The sequence below is a fragment of the Gordionus sp. m RMFG-2023 genome, chromosome 4, assembly GCF_954871325.1.
Source record: "Gordionus sp. m RMFG-2023 chromosome 4, tfGorSpeb1-WG-v2, whole genome shotgun sequence".
Classification (NCBI taxonomy): domain Eukaryota; kingdom Metazoa; phylum Nematomorpha; class Gordioida; order Chordodea; family Parachordodidae; genus Gordionus; species Gordionus sp. m RMFG-2023.
This window is the reverse complement of record NC_088778.1, coordinates 15357549-15373303: the sequence shown is the minus strand read 5'-3', so window position 1 is coordinate 15373303 and position 15755 is coordinate 15357549. Positions and strand designations below refer to the sequence as shown.

Sequence of the window (15755 nt, the reverse complement as noted above, 5' to 3'; positions counted from 1 at the left end):
TTTTTATATGAAAAAATGAATATGCATAGAAAATGATATGCTAAAACATGTCCCACAAAATATATATGTGCCCTGCCCCCCCCCCACTGTCTTCTTCATAAATAAAAAATTTCCATTTTTTTTAAACTTAGATTTTAAAAAATATATGGAATGAAACTTTGAGTAAATTTATGAAACGGAACCGGAACGTGTATTCCGGAAAGGTCTGAATATAAATTTCTTATTTATAATTAAAAAATAAATTTTTTTAGTCCAACCAGGTGCATATATTAAGTTCTTTTTATTTTCTAAATCTTTACAAATGGTACACCCTGAAATTTTTTCTCCGATGAAGTGGAAAACTGTATAAAAATGGTGGCCTCACTAGAGCCGTTAAAGGAAGCGAGCTTAATGTTCCAAAAAGAGACCATTTTTCCAAATGACTTTGTAGGTCAATGGACCAAATGTAAATTAAAGCTTCAAAGTGTATTTCCTGATCACTTGATTTCAGCTCTCAACAAAAGGGAAAAATGCTAATGACTTACTTTGTTCTGCCTTATATCTAGATCTTAGTTTAAATCTCTTTTGAACGAAGAGGAAAATAATATAGCTATAAATCATTTATTGGCGACATGAGAAAATATTAAAAATTTTAAAAATGAAGATTTAGATATAATAAGTAATTCGGATAAACCTTATGAAAAAGGATAAGAATATGATAAATTAGAAATGTGTTTAAAGTCCAAGAATAAAAAAGAAAAACATAGCAAAACTTACAAAAAGGATGATTTTGATAGAATACTGGGAATCCAATAAAATAAAAAATTATATCCTAGATGAATTGTCCCAAATCGTATTAGCAACTCCATGAAACCAGGTAAGTGTTGAAAGTTGTTTTTCGATGCTCACATCACAAAGAACCAATATAAATGATAATCTTGTAGAAAATATACAATTGCTTCGATGTAATAATTGATTCATTTAATGATTAAATAAAAGTTAATTAAAATGTGTAGATTTAAAAAATATATTAAGATACATTTCTAGGCTTCCGAAAGGTGGAACGGAACTAGAACTGGACAAATTTTTTTTAACCGGAACGGAATGGGAACGCAAAAATGTCCTTGTTCCATGTCCCTAATAACCAATTCATATTAGTTTGGCACTTGACTTTTTTTAATGATACCGTTGCTAAATTATAAAAGTATCAAGGCTAAAGCCATTAAGCAATTTTTTTTATATATTTCGTTTAATAATCTTGTTATAATTGCTTTAGTGCTTCAATATTTTTCGTTTTATCTTCAATCATGATACCAATTTCCTTATTTTGTTATAACCTTTTATATATGCTTTCAAAAGTTTGGCAAACTTCATGCTTAGGACTGCATCAACTTTTTATATATTCTTTCAAAAGTTTGGCAAACTTCATGCTTAGGACTGCATCTTAATATGAGATTCAGATTACATCAAATTTTTAAAAAATAATTGTTTCAATTTCAAAATATGAGATTTTAAAGATTTAGAGTCATTAGATTCAAAAATATTTTGAATAGTTAGAAACCTTAATTGTATTTTATCTTTTCGCAATTTTGATTATTTAAGGCTCAGGCTAAATTAATATGCTTATAACTGGTTTCTGTTCATTGATTGGAACAAATTGATGAATTAAGTACTAATCAGCATCATATAATGGCACGCAAAGATATATCAATTTCGTTCTACAGGATTCTAATCTTGTTATTTTCTTATTTTGCCAATTCGTTATTTTAAATTAAACTATCTACGAGTTGAACACTAATTGTATAGGTATCTAATTATTTATAAGGTAATGTATTGTCATTTCAATACATTTGAAAACGATTGTCTAACTTACGATTTTCTATTATATTTAGATTACCATATGAAATAAATATTAAGGTTAGGCAGTAATTATAAAATTGCTACACTTTTAAAGGGGAAATAATTGACTTGAAGATTGGGTTAACTTTAAAGATTTTAAAAAATTTTTCACTTTCATCTATTACCATATTTAACCGAAAACTTATATTATTGATTTACCAAGCTCTAACATTATAGTTTAAATGTCTTTAGTTTTATTGTGATATTCTATATTGTATTCTATAAAATTTTAATTATAATGAAAGATATTCTAAAATTAATAATATGGATTATTCAACAAAATAAAATTTGTTTTGGCTCATTAGAAGAATTCAAGGCTGTATTTAATGATATCTTTAAAGATAAAAATTTGGTAAGTTTTAAAATATTTATTAATATTGATCTTAAATTTAAGCTTTTATCTGGTTCGGCTAATTACAAATTAAGATATTTCTTTTTAATTTTTACTACTATTTATAAACACATTATGATAGTTTCCGATATCTTGGGAAGAATCAGGATTAGATGAATACGAAGAGATAGTTTACCCATCTTATTACAATAAGTATAAAATATCTAATTTTCAAATATATTCAGTGTTGTTAAACGGTCCAAATTAGGTCGATTTTTTAAAACGGCCCGATTAAGATTTTAACCAAAATAATATTATTTAAGCATCAGGATTTGGATAGAGGTCCAAACCTTATTGCCACCTATGAGAAAAATCCTTGGCCAAAATCATAATCTGACTGTTTTTAGAAATCGAACCCGGCCGTAACAACACTATAAATTGAATAGTATCGTAAAAGATTAGTAATGGTATATCTTTATAAATTTTAGGAAATCGATTCTGGCGGGCGTTAGTTTGATCTAATGTCCTTTTTTGAAAATAAATCTATTAAATTATTTGTGCAAAAATATATTTAAGTAAAAAATTGTCGTTAAATATTAGTCAATAGCATTAAAAAAAATTAATAAAATATTTACAATTTAAAAATTATTTCTTCCCAAGATAAAGGCACTAATTAACAATATACTAATATTTTTGTAGAATAGATTATTCTGAATTGTCTGACATATGCAACAAAAATAGCCCTCAAACGTTTGACGTGAATGCTTGTTGGTATATTAAAATATTATCGTATTTTAAAAATCATAAAAACAAAAGGTGTACAAACTTGTATGTTTCATTAAACAAGACTAAGGAAATTATGATACAATGTGAATATACAAATAAAGTCATTATCACTAACAAATTAAATCAGCTGCTATGGGAGTATAATTATGATAAATCATGAAATAATTTATTTTTTAGAATGAATATTATAGTTTTCGAATCCCAAGCATATCAACTATATTGAGATATCATAACATTACCTATTTTTATATTACAATGATCCCACTTGATAAAAACATTGAAAGCGTTGTATCTTTTGCCTGGAAAATTGAATGCAAGTCACAGTAAAACATAATATATCCATATTATATGTATACTAGAAGAATTTAAAAGTGATAGAAACTTTGATGTTACATTATTACCAAATCAATATGAAGTTATGAAGGATGCATACAGTCTAGAATTACCGGTTGATATAAAATATTGGGTGAGTCCTAACAATATTTCGGCCAATGCCCAAATATATATCAATAATTTTATAGCAGTTGATCATAATACTACAAATGTTTGCGATTATATCAATTTTAATAGATTATATACAAAAACCGCGAATCATGATAATCTCATTAAAAGAATCGCAAAAAATTCGAAGCTTAGATCGGCACAAAATAATGCTTCATATGTAAATCTTAATAAAAAAAGAGTGGATATCGCTAATAACTTGACGATGGGTAACAGTTTTAACGATACTACTGATGTGAATGTTAGAAGCATAAAATATAACTCTTTAGAAGTTGCGGAAGTTATCGGTATTTTACATATACTATATCCTTTACTAACAAATACCCGTCAAGAATGATGGGTCATATTTAATGAGGGATGACTTATATATTTGTCCTTATTTAGGAGAAACATTAATTTTAACTACTATTTTTAAGATATCGAATGTGAATTTGTATTTTTAAAAAAATGTCTTAGCATACACAATATAAATATTTTCATTTGTATTACACATTTGTAATTTATGATTTAAACATGCTAAAAAATTTCAAATTACAAATGTTCAAATAAAATATATATATTGTTGCATGTGTAGAAAATATTTTTAGGAGTATATCAATATCTTAGATATATGGTTATACTTATATTCAAAATAATTTTGGCATAGTTGAGACTTGAGAGTACTAAAACTTATCTATTTTTTGTTTTTATTAGTTTTTTTACATATAATTGGGCTCTTGTAAAGTATACTAATTATGCTCCTACTAGAAATCATAAATAATTCAAAAGCCTTGCTAACATTTTGTGCTGAAAAGCTTTTATTTGTTAAGCATGAAAATAAATTAGGCAAGTTCAAATCTCGAATAACTTGAACGTTCGTATATTATTAATTATAGGTGTACCGATCAATTATCATACACCACAATTTTTAAATATATTTAGCGTCCCCTTCTCTTATTTGTAAAACTAAGGACATAAAAAGTAAAAAATCATTAAATTTAACATAAAAATTAATTTTCTTATATTTTTAATAAATTTGATAAAACAAAATGGGCGAGTTACAAAATGATTGTAATAATGAAAATTTTTCAATAAAATATTGATAGATTGTATTTACTATAGTAGGGAGACCGGGGTTATATTGTCCATAAAAAATTGAGAGGCTGTGAAAAGGAGGAGAAATAATTTATCAAAATAATTTTGATGTTATTTTATTCTTTATATAATTATCTACGGTAGAAATTAATATCTAATAAAAAAATATTATATATTTTTTTAAATTTAAATTTTAAAAAAATGAATTTTTGAGTCATGAAAGACGGGGGACGTATTATCCTTCTGTGGGGCATGTTTTAGACTATCATTTTCTAAGCATTTTATTCATTTTTTTCATACAAAAATCATAACAAACATATGATATTAACATACAACACATTTATTACATATAAAAAATGGATTAAAATCACAACATGATCCATGTGCCCATAAATGACAATTACGGCATTGGAACCAATCTTCATTATGGTGGTGAGTTTGATAGTTTTTGTGGCACACTAAACAAAATTCTTTTTTGCCAGCATTCATATTTAAACTTTTTTTATTATTGGTTTGATTTTTTTTTCAGATTATTAGCCCTAGATCTGGCTATTTTTCTGTAAGGTGAAGAGGTTAAAATGGCTGAGGTCATTTGATTACGTGTTGTTTTTTTAAATATTGTTGGATGGGGACTAATAATTTCTGGAGCAAAATCTTTTTCCACGTGAGAAGATGATGGAACAGGACTATCACTGACAGATGGTTGCGAAATAATTTCAGATAAATTTAAATTCTCATTTAGGATCGTTATTATTATTATAATATAAAGGATTATAATTTTCGTCATTAAAAATTAAAGGATTTAGGAGCCATATACCTGAGGATTCAAAACCCTTTTGGATATTTGAAGCTGAGGTGGCTTTTGGAAGGACATCCTTTACTACTCTAGAGATATCATATATAGTAAAACTTTTCCCTGGATGCATTCTCATTCAAGTATCCAAGGCACTGTTGTAATATTTTTTAGAGGTCCAAAAACAGTTCTATCCAATGTGGCTATACTTGTAGCCTCTGGTGTTCTCAAAGAAATAGTTGGATTTCTTTTAATAAATGCCTTAAACCAGTCTTCACCAGCTGATTGAGTTATTTCCCAAGATTTTGGTACTTGTAAACTATACCTCTTGGCCATTTGATAAGCTAAAACTCTAACCTAAATTTAAACATAAGACATTAAATTATTTATATATTAAGGCAATCTAATTAAAATCCTAATTCTTAAATTTTATTCTGAATTTATTTTATAATTAATATAATAAAATATATCATACATAATTAAACCTCTAATGTATAGGTAAGAACCAAAATATGTTTTAATGTATGATATAATTTAATGCTAAATCAATGAATAAATCATTTTAAAATTAATATACATGGCAGCATCATTTTATTTTAAATATATATCATACACACATAATTAAATCTTTAATATATAGGTAAGATATGATTTAATGCATGATATAATATATATAATGCTACAATTAATAAATCATTTTAAAATTAATATTAATACATGGCAGCATCATTTTAAAATTTATATATATACATGGCAGCATCATTTTATACATAAATGGCAGCATCATTTTATTTACATATATATCATACACACTTAAATAAATATCATTCTAATGTATAAGTTAAATTCTTACTTTAAAGTATTTTAAAATTAATAAAGATGTTTCATTTACATATAATGTAAATAATTTAAAAAATTTTTCTCAAGTTTATTATTATTTAACTAAAGAAATACCATGGCATAAATTTAAAGATTATAAAAAAATTCATTTTACAGAGATATATGATATAACAAAGGATTAAAATACTTGCTTAGGGCATAATCCTGAAAATAATCTTGATCCTTTAATTAAATAATCTGTTAATTTAGCTTCTTGAATAGGAGAAAATACTGATCTATGAAGATATAGCTCTTGAAAATCTTCATTCCTTTTGAACAATTTATTATACCTCTTAATGCTTAGTTTCTTTAATATATACTATTTAAATATATAAATATACCTCCCATAACTTAAATTCGCGTTCATGGTTATAACTGTCAAAGGTATCTTATCTTTCAGCATTTGAAGAATACTTGCCTTTTGATTATCATTATTTTCTTTGTTAGTTTTTCTAATATATGTTCGACACATTTTACAAAATCAGAACCAATATTTTAATGAATGTATGTAAAAGGAAAAGACGCACCCCGCTAATACCTTCCCCAGGTCCACAGGATCACTTAAAAATTAAATTTAGAATATTAAATTAACATAATGATTGTCAATATTTTTGTATATGATAAAATGGAGATTTTTTTATCATTTAGAATTTATATTAAGTCTGAACAACTTTTATAAAAAAAGTTATTCGTGAAAATGTAAAAAAGTTACTTTGGGTATGTTGAAACTTAAATTTGCATTTAAAAATTTTCATAAGCAATTTTGTCCGAAACAATTTTGGACCTACTTAAGCACCTTATTATAATACATATTTGGCTTAAATTTCAAATCTTAAACTTTATTAATTTTTAAATTATTTGAGAAGGAAATACCTACCCCGGGAACACACTATCCCCGGTCTCCCCTAAATAGATTTGAAATTTTGTTTTTACCTGAAAAACCTAAGATTTTTTATTCCTAGGGATAACACATAAGAAGCTAATACTATTGTATTATTTTTTTCGCAAAACTTGCTCTTATCTTAAGCCCATATTGTTTCTATTAATTTTATAATTTAATAAAGAAAAATGATTTCGAAGCAACAAAAAAAACATTTTCATTGAAACTGGTATCTGATATAAAATTCAGAAGAAGTTTCCGCTATTGAAAAAATTAATATTATTAAAATGAATATATTTGTCCTAGGTTCCATATTTATAAACATTGATAATAAATATTTATCAAACATATAGCCCCGGCCGCTAAAAATGGTATGATTTTAAAAATCCGGGCCGGGCTTAAAAATATTAATGAAAAAATGGGTCGGGTAGAATTTATAAAATAATATAATGGAACTATATTCATTTACTGCTCGGACCTTCGAAACAATTTGCAAAATTATTAATGGTTAGATTTTAAAAATTTCGGTTCGGACCTGAAATTTTGACCTCTGCACAGGTCTCTAATGATTATTATATAAGAAATTACCACAACTTTAGGCTAGGTTGAATTTTTATTTTCAAACCTTGCCTGCTAATTTGGATCATATAACTTTAGATTAACAAATTGAGCACCAGTGGCTAGTATTAGTGGCATAGGGCCTCAGTCAAAAAAGTGGCATCGGCACACCTGTTATAAATTGTATCTTAATTTGGATATTTTTTAAAATAATTTTAACTCTTAAATTTTTTTGCATATTTTAATTTTTCTTAAAACCAAATAATAAGTTTGCATAACACACCCCAAAATGATATTTTATTATTAAATTTTTTTATATATAAATTATTTAGTTGGAATTCTAATTTCGCTTATAGTAGTATCAATAGCTTTGAATATATATCACACTATAAGATCAAGATGAAGATATGAAAATCAATCTGTACTTATATAATTTGTAAAAAAAACATTATTTTTGGATTGTTTTATTTTAAATGCTAAAAATTTATCACAATTTGCTTGCGGCTTGTTTCGAATTTCCTATATTTACAAAATTAAAAATAATTTTTATAATAATTACGTGTATTTAATGAAAGCCATATCGAGTAATCTTTTTGAAGCAATATTAGGCGGGGTCTGGTCGTACTTATCAGAAAGATATATAATCCTTTTAACACCCGCCTGAATGATCAATTTGGCGCATTCGTTACAAGGGAACAATGTAATGTACATAGTTGAATTTTTAGAGTCATTAGAGTTTTTGTTCAAAATACAATTGAGTTCTGCGTGACACACTATTATAGGTTTATTTTAAATGACTAATAAATAAGATCGAGCAATTTTTTTACCGTACATATATTTTGTATCAAGGACATTTGTGGCCTCTCTTGCCCAGGGTAAGTCGTCGTCACTACAACCAGTGGGCATACCGTTATAACCTATACCTATGATCTTTTTATCCATATTGATCAAACACGCGCCAACCTAAACATTTTAAGAAATATTATATAAAAAAAAAGGATTAATAAAAATTTTCTAATAGTTAAATATCGAACATCTGTATAATTTCAGTATATAATCTGTAATGTAAATCTTATAAATGGGAGGGGGCATAAATTGTTTTGAAATGAAGTTATCAAAATTTAAAAGAGCTTTCTTTATTGCTGGAAAACATTTAATATGTGGTGTTAATATATAATCAGCTGAAAGCCAGTTATTTTTTCATTAAATCAAACTGAATCTTCTAAAATTAGTTATTCTATTAGATAACCTTTTTTAATATTATTTGTAGTATTTTTATAATTATAATTTTCCCATATTAACTGGTCGAAGTTGATGAATTTAAGCGATGAAAAGGGCCACCATTTGAAATTTTTTCAGGGGGAACATATGTCGGTATGAGTGCCATAGAGGTTTATATATATCGTAGAATTAAGTGCGATAGTGGAAAAATACTTATTTTGGGCAAGGTTAAGAGTACGTTATCAATTTTCATATCAATGTACTTTTCCTTCATATTTACAATGTAATAGACCAAAAAATTTTTTTCAAATTCATAAAACATTTAGAAATTTTTTTTCATATTAAATAGGTTGACACATTGCACTATATTTTTATATCATTTAATTTAAAAATCGGTGAATAAAATATGAGAAATTACTTTGTTTGAAATTAATTTTTCATTTGAGTTTACTCTATCATTTTCAGGAAAAGGATATATAATATGTCATTTTTTTTCTATTTCCACATCTAGAGAAATTTTTGTCTATTTATTGTTTTCAGTGACATTTTTAAATTTAAAAAATAAATCCTAGCTCTTAACCCTTTGATAATAGGATGACCCTTTTTCCAAATTACTTTCCTGTAAATGAGGGGAATAATATAATTCTCAGCCAATGACCGATATTTGGTTTGAATTTTTTTTTACAATTTGCATATTTATATCTTGGTTAGAAAAATAACAGACATATTGTATATATAACATTTAATAATTATAAAATTCAAGGATGTATATAAAAAAATATTAAATTTTTTAAAAAAATCTCCCATTAAATATGTGTTTTTTTGATAGAAAGGTTTTGTCAGAAATCAAAATCCTAATAACGAGGAGGAATTAAATCGTTATAGAGGAAGGAGAGAGATGAATATTTGAGGAGAATGCAAAGAATTATATTAGAAACAAGGAGACCTATATTCCAAAATGTAGAAGAGAGGAAATTATAATATTACTTTTTGCTTTTGTAATGAAATAATTTAATATGCAAAAAATATTCTTAAAAAATTTTTTTGCCAGAGTAGTATTGTTAAACGGCTCCATTTGAGCCGATTTTTAAAAACGGCTAACTCAATATTTTATCCAGATAAACATTACGCAAACCTGAAGATTTTTCTCATATATGGCCCGAAGGCCTAAACATCTAATATCAAAATCTCTGGCTAAAATATTGAGTTAGCCGTTTAAAATTTGGCTCAAAACGAGCGGTTTAACAATACTACCAAAGAGAAAAATAAAAATTAAGAGAAAAAAATTATAAAAAGTGAAAAAATTGTTATAAAAAAAGAAAAAGGAGTTAAAAAACATAAAAATAGAGGAAGAAATATAATAGAGAAAATAAATAAATTATTTTTAAAAAGACTAAAAAAGAATGATTAAAAATGAGAAGAAAAAATTGAGAAAAGATTTAAAAAAAATAAAGATAATTTTTATTTAAATATTTTTAAAAATAACGATTTTTCCTTTTCTTAAGACTTTGCAACTTTTCCTTTCTTAATTAAACTTTTTTCCTTTTTTGATTGACACTTCATTTTAAGATCGGACCTTTTTCTTTTATGATTGACACTTTTTCTTTTTTAATTGAGACTTTTCCTTATTAGGATGGTAAACTCTGTAAATATAGTTAATAATTTTTGTTGTATTAAAAAATGATAATTTGTATCAACATAATCAAAATTTTTTATTATAAATATAAATTTTTTTAATAAAAAAATAGATAATAAAAGTCTGCAAAATTTCAAAATGATAGCATTTACCGAATTTAAATATTTAGATTTCAATTTTTGGTAAACACCATAAGGCACTTTTAAATATTTTTCAACTGGTTAAAGAATGGTTAAAAGAAACTTTTAATTAGGTTACAAATATTGGTATAAATATATAAATTTAAATATAATTCTAATAATAGATAATATATCAAATGTATTATATAAAGATTATATATTTTGAGTTATTTTGTTATACCTGAGTATTTGGATCTTTACTTCTTTGAGCAGAAAGTAATGCAATTGACATAAAATATTCATCCCATGATAAGTATCCTTGTCTCTTAGTATTACCAAATTTATCTATTTTAAAAAAAAGAATTAATGTGAAAAAATACCTATTTTAAAAGTGCTTCTAAATTGTGAGATTTAAAAAAAATAAAATGATTAGTTACATTTTTTGGAATGTAACGATAAAAGTAACTAGTTAAGACATGTTAAATATTTATATATATCACATTATATTTTTACGATTAATTTTTAAACTATCTAAAATGTAATTATTAAATATCTCATTTATACTAAGCGCTTCTATTGAAGGTTTGTTAAGCTTATTTTTGAAGAAAAATGAGCATGTTAAGCACCAATTTTAAAAATAGTTTAAAAATATATTGCCCAAATTTTTATGAAAAGTTTTATCGTTATTTATTTTAATTATGTAAGATAACTTTTGGAGGATTTATCAAAGAAACCAACGATAGAATACGAATTTCCCATATATAAAATTATAGAAATATTGCTTATTTAAATATTTACAAATATCAAATATTTTATCAATTTAAGATTAATGCCTTGGCGATACCCTATAATTAATTTTCAATTATTTTCTCTTCTCTTCCTTTTATTTTTTAAAATCAAATATAACATAAAAATCAAGAAGTAATCATTACAATTTCTTATAAATAAATCAGCTCTTTTGAAATTAATACATCTGTTAAAAGAAATAAATTAATCAAAATAGGTGGTAATACAAACATTGAGGAATCTATGGGCTCTGTGAGTAGCCAGAATAATTTTTTGGAAGTGGGTCCAGCCTTTATCAGTAGACAGTTCAAGGTCTTCTCTGACGAAACTGGAGTAAAAAACATTTTTGGCATTGCCGTATCACCTGAGTTAGAATGGTCAGATGTAAATGGTAGCAGTGGTCAAGAACTGGCTGAGAAAAACAAGAGATGGGGGCAGAGAGATTTGGGTGGCAGTGGGGTATTACAATGACAGTCAAAAGAGGGATGAACAATCGTCAGCGGAGAAGTTCTTAGCGATGGATGGGATGAGGGAAAAGAGATAACTGAAATAGAGTTCATGGTGGGTCAGACCGTATGGGCTAGAAAATTTGGGGGAACCAAGAAATGGGAGTCAGGTAATTGATAATATTGAATCCAAATTCGATTAAGTCTAACTAGGCACAAATTAATATAGGACGTGCCAACCCGTTGGAATTCTACCTATTAGATGCTCGAAAGATTGATAGAACAAAAAAGGGCGGTACAGCTGTTCATTATCGATAATCCTAATTTGGGAAATCTCTCATTATGAGTTGGAATTAGCAGAAAAGGTAATTGATGTTCTGGAACCAATTCAGAGGGTAACAAAAGGAATAAGTATGGAATCATGTTCAATTAGCAATGTTATACTCTTTGCTGCAATTCTGAAAGTGAATTAACGATTAATGGGGACACAAATAAAGTGTGCAGACCATGAAGGATACCATTAATAATCAATTAACAACTCGGTTTTTTGTGATGACAATTATCTTATCGCAACATTACTTGATCCTTGTTATAAGGATTTCTTTTTACCAAAAGGCATTTCATATATTGAAAAGCTCAAGACTACATGTGAGCATTTTATTAAAGGTGATATTAATGTTAAACTTCCAACTCCCAATAAAGATTAGCCATGTTTTATATTTTTTATAATAAATTTAGATTTTATTGTTAACTTAGGTAAAAACAATGAGAAAAATGTTCCACAAAACATTAAAAAATGCAAATTTTATTTAAGGAATGCTTATATATTAAAAATCAAAGAGAAACTAGTAGTAAATAATCAAAATCGATAGTAATGTAGATAAACTTATTTGATAAAAATCAAGGAACATTTGAAAAAATCTTTATATCTAGAGGGCATAATAACATATTTAATCAAGTATTGCTTGGTTGGGTTATGATTGACCCATTTGTTTGGGTGATATCTGATTATTTTTCCAAATCAACAAAAGATTGGCTTTGTATTAAATCTACTATTTTATAAATGCTAATTTTATATTTGTGTTATTTATTTAGATAACTCGAATAACATTGATATTATATCCCCTGTGGATCCACTTGAATATTGAAGAATTAGTTGAAAGTATCATACTTTGTCAAAACTTGCATGTATATATTTAGAGCCTCCTGCAACAAGTGAGTCTGCCTTCAGTATGGCATATAGATAGTCCACATTGTAGAAGCTTATTGCCAGAAAATCTAGAGGCTCTCATATTTATTAAAAAATAGAATATATTATAATTTTATAATTTATACCAAGATAAAATGTATATATTATTAAATGTATTTTTTTTATCTATTATAATATATATATTTTTTAATTATAGTCTTAATTGAGAAAAAAAATTAATCAAATGCATAATTCGATTTTTTGCATAAAAAATATTGATTTCTTAATTACATTTGATTTAGGGGAGGGGGTAAAAAATCATTATAAATATTGGATTGGTTTTGAACCAATATTGGATTGGATCAATGAAAATATGTGGATCAACAAAGCCCTAATTAATACCCGCCATTGATAGGATTTTAAAATATTATGAGCTTCTAAAAAGATATTTTTAAATGGAATTTTAAAAGCTGTTCAAATATTTTGTAAGAATTTTTTGAAAATGAATTGGCTGAAGCATATGTATGCATGGTTTGACATTTAGAAAATCTACATGCTGCTAATATGCAATTGCAATCAGATGAATCTTTGTTAATACAGATTCACAATTATGTTACAGCTATATTAATCTTTACTGTATGTAATATATTTTAAGGCTCTATTGTTAAAAATGTCATTTTGAGCTTTAAATGCCTAATTAATTTGTTTTTAAATAAAGTGGATTTATCTAATAAATTTTTTTTAGAATATTAACAGTCAAAATTTGATTTTAATAATTCTATTTAACAAAACCATCTATTAATGGATTATGTAATTTGATAAAAATAAATACCACTAGATATTAATGAGATTATTATTCATTTATTTTTTTATGATTCTCTAGAATACATCAAATAAAAGGTCCAAATGAATTGGAGAAATGGGTATAATTTTTTTGTAATAAAGATCCCCACACTTGGGAAAAATATGCAGGCATGTATTCTCTATTACCTATTTTGAAAAATATTACAATGTTACTGACTTGTTATTATCTATATAAAGTAAAAATCAGGATTAATGGGAGGGGGGGGGGGTTACAACAATTACAGAAATTTGTCCAAAGGCCAGCATTTTGCAGGCCATTTTCCTGTAATTTTCATAATTCTTCTATAGAATAAAAACATTTACCAAATTTCTCCTGCAATTTGAATTTTGACCTGGCAACCCATGCAAAGCCCAATGATTGAGCTTTTGAGGCCAGGTTTTGCAGATCTCTAATATAAATATTTAATTTATATTTATGGAAGTATATTCAACATAAATATATTAGATACAGTATCACAATACTTTAACAACTCTGATATCTAACATGATTATAAAAATTGATCATTTTTAAAATAAGTTTTATAATACAGTCAAGTTTTATAAACCTTTCAAAAATTTTATTAGTTCATTAATATAAAAATGGATTAAGCATATGTTTAATATCTTTCTCAGGTTATAAATTTATTCTTTGGTATTTTCTCTATATTATAACCTGTTCCCATGCTCTTTATGGTTGCCAATGCTATTGAGAGGGGGGAAATGTTTGTCTATAATAAGGAATAAATAATATCCATTTTATAATATTGTACGATTTTTTTAATAACTTAAACATGAAAAATATATTAATTCATAAAGTATAGTTTTTCTATAACTCTGGTTATTAATAAACTTATCTACTAATTTATTCTAAAAATATAACGTTTTAACATTAAAATTTCTTATTTTAAAACAAAATATTATACTACTCATTAGATTAAATCCAAAATCTATCTTAAAAATATCAAAAAAACCTAATAAGATTTTAATTCCCTTTGTACCCTATTTAAATTTTTAAGACTTTTTAGTGTTTTTCAATAGTATTAAAAGTTTTAGAATTACATTTTTTATTTTTGGACAAGAACTTATCAACTGGCAAACTATTTTTTTAAAAATATTATTGAAAATCATGGAACTATTATAATTTTAATATTTTTAAATATAATTTTAATATTTTTAAAATTACCAATTATTTATCAGAATTTAAGATATTTAAATAAGATAGATAGCTGTCAATTCCCATTTTATCTGTCATATTCATATGCGGTAATCGAGGGATTATTATCAAATATTGAATAGCAAAATACAAATAGGTTATTACTAGTGTTGTAAAGATATTCTTGAAATAAAATTTGTTATAGTTAATACCTAAAGGGCAAATATTGAAAGTAATGATAGCGTCTACCTGAGGATATTTACTGTAGTAAACCCTCATCAAAAGCCTTTTCACCCAAAAAAAATTCTCACATTATTAATTACACGTTTTTAATTATAATGGCACCTTCATATATCTTAAAAGGAATAACAAATTATCAATACTCTACTAAAAATTATAAAGAAATTATGAACGTAAAAGCAGTATCGTCATATGGGAAAGGCGCGCAGGAGCTTGAGCCCTCTGAAGCAAAAAATTTTTTTTAATAGCTCCTTAATATCAAACTAAACTAAAAATAAATTTTTTTAATAGCCCACTGAACGATTTTTATTATAAATATTAAGTATTATATATAGATTTGATTTTATTATTTAAAAAATAATTAGAATACTAAATTTTTATTAAATAAATGCTATTTTAATTATTAGATTAAATTAATGTTGTAGCAGTTGAAAAAAAGAAG

General features: G+C 25.6%; 2 protein-coding genes across 3 annotated transcripts; both read right to left on the bottom strand.

Annotated features, from left to right (window-relative positions):
• Positions 1 to 4863: 4863 nt before the first annotated feature.
• LOC135928427 (uncharacterized) lies at positions 4864 to 6805 on the bottom strand. Its single transcript, XM_065464887.1, has 3 exons — positions 6584 to 6805; positions 6391 to 6541; positions 4864 to 5720 (listed from the first exon to the last, which is right to left on the bottom strand). The coding sequence occupies exons 1-3, from the start codon at positions 6712 to 6714 to the stop codon at positions 5499 to 5501; spliced, it is 504 nt and encodes a 167-aa protein (XP_065320959.1). The 5' UTR covers positions 6715 to 6805; the 3' UTR covers positions 4864 to 5498.
• Positions 6806 to 6996: 191 nt separating this feature from the next.
• LOC135927869 (deoxycytidylate deaminase-like) lies at positions 6997 to 15138 on the bottom strand. Of its 2 annotated transcripts, XM_065464095.1 has the most exons (7): positions 15104 to 15117; positions 14980 to 15052; positions 14594 to 14648; positions 10898 to 11001; positions 8508 to 8643; positions 8240 to 8453; positions 6997 to 8199 (listed from the first exon to the last, which is right to left on the bottom strand). In XM_065464095.1, the coding sequence occupies exons 2-7, from the start codon at positions 15046 to 15048 to the stop codon at positions 8157 to 8159; spliced, it is 621 nt and encodes a 206-aa protein (XP_065320167.1). In that variant the 5' UTR covers positions 15049 to 15052; positions 15104 to 15117; the 3' UTR covers positions 6997 to 8156. The 2 variants fall into 2 exon arrangements, with proteins under 2 accessions (XP_065320167.1, XP_065320168.1); XM_065464096.1 differs by lacking the exon at positions 14980 to 15052 and having other exon boundaries at positions 15104 to 15138.
• Between the last annotated feature and the right edge of the window lie 617 nt (positions 15139 to 15755).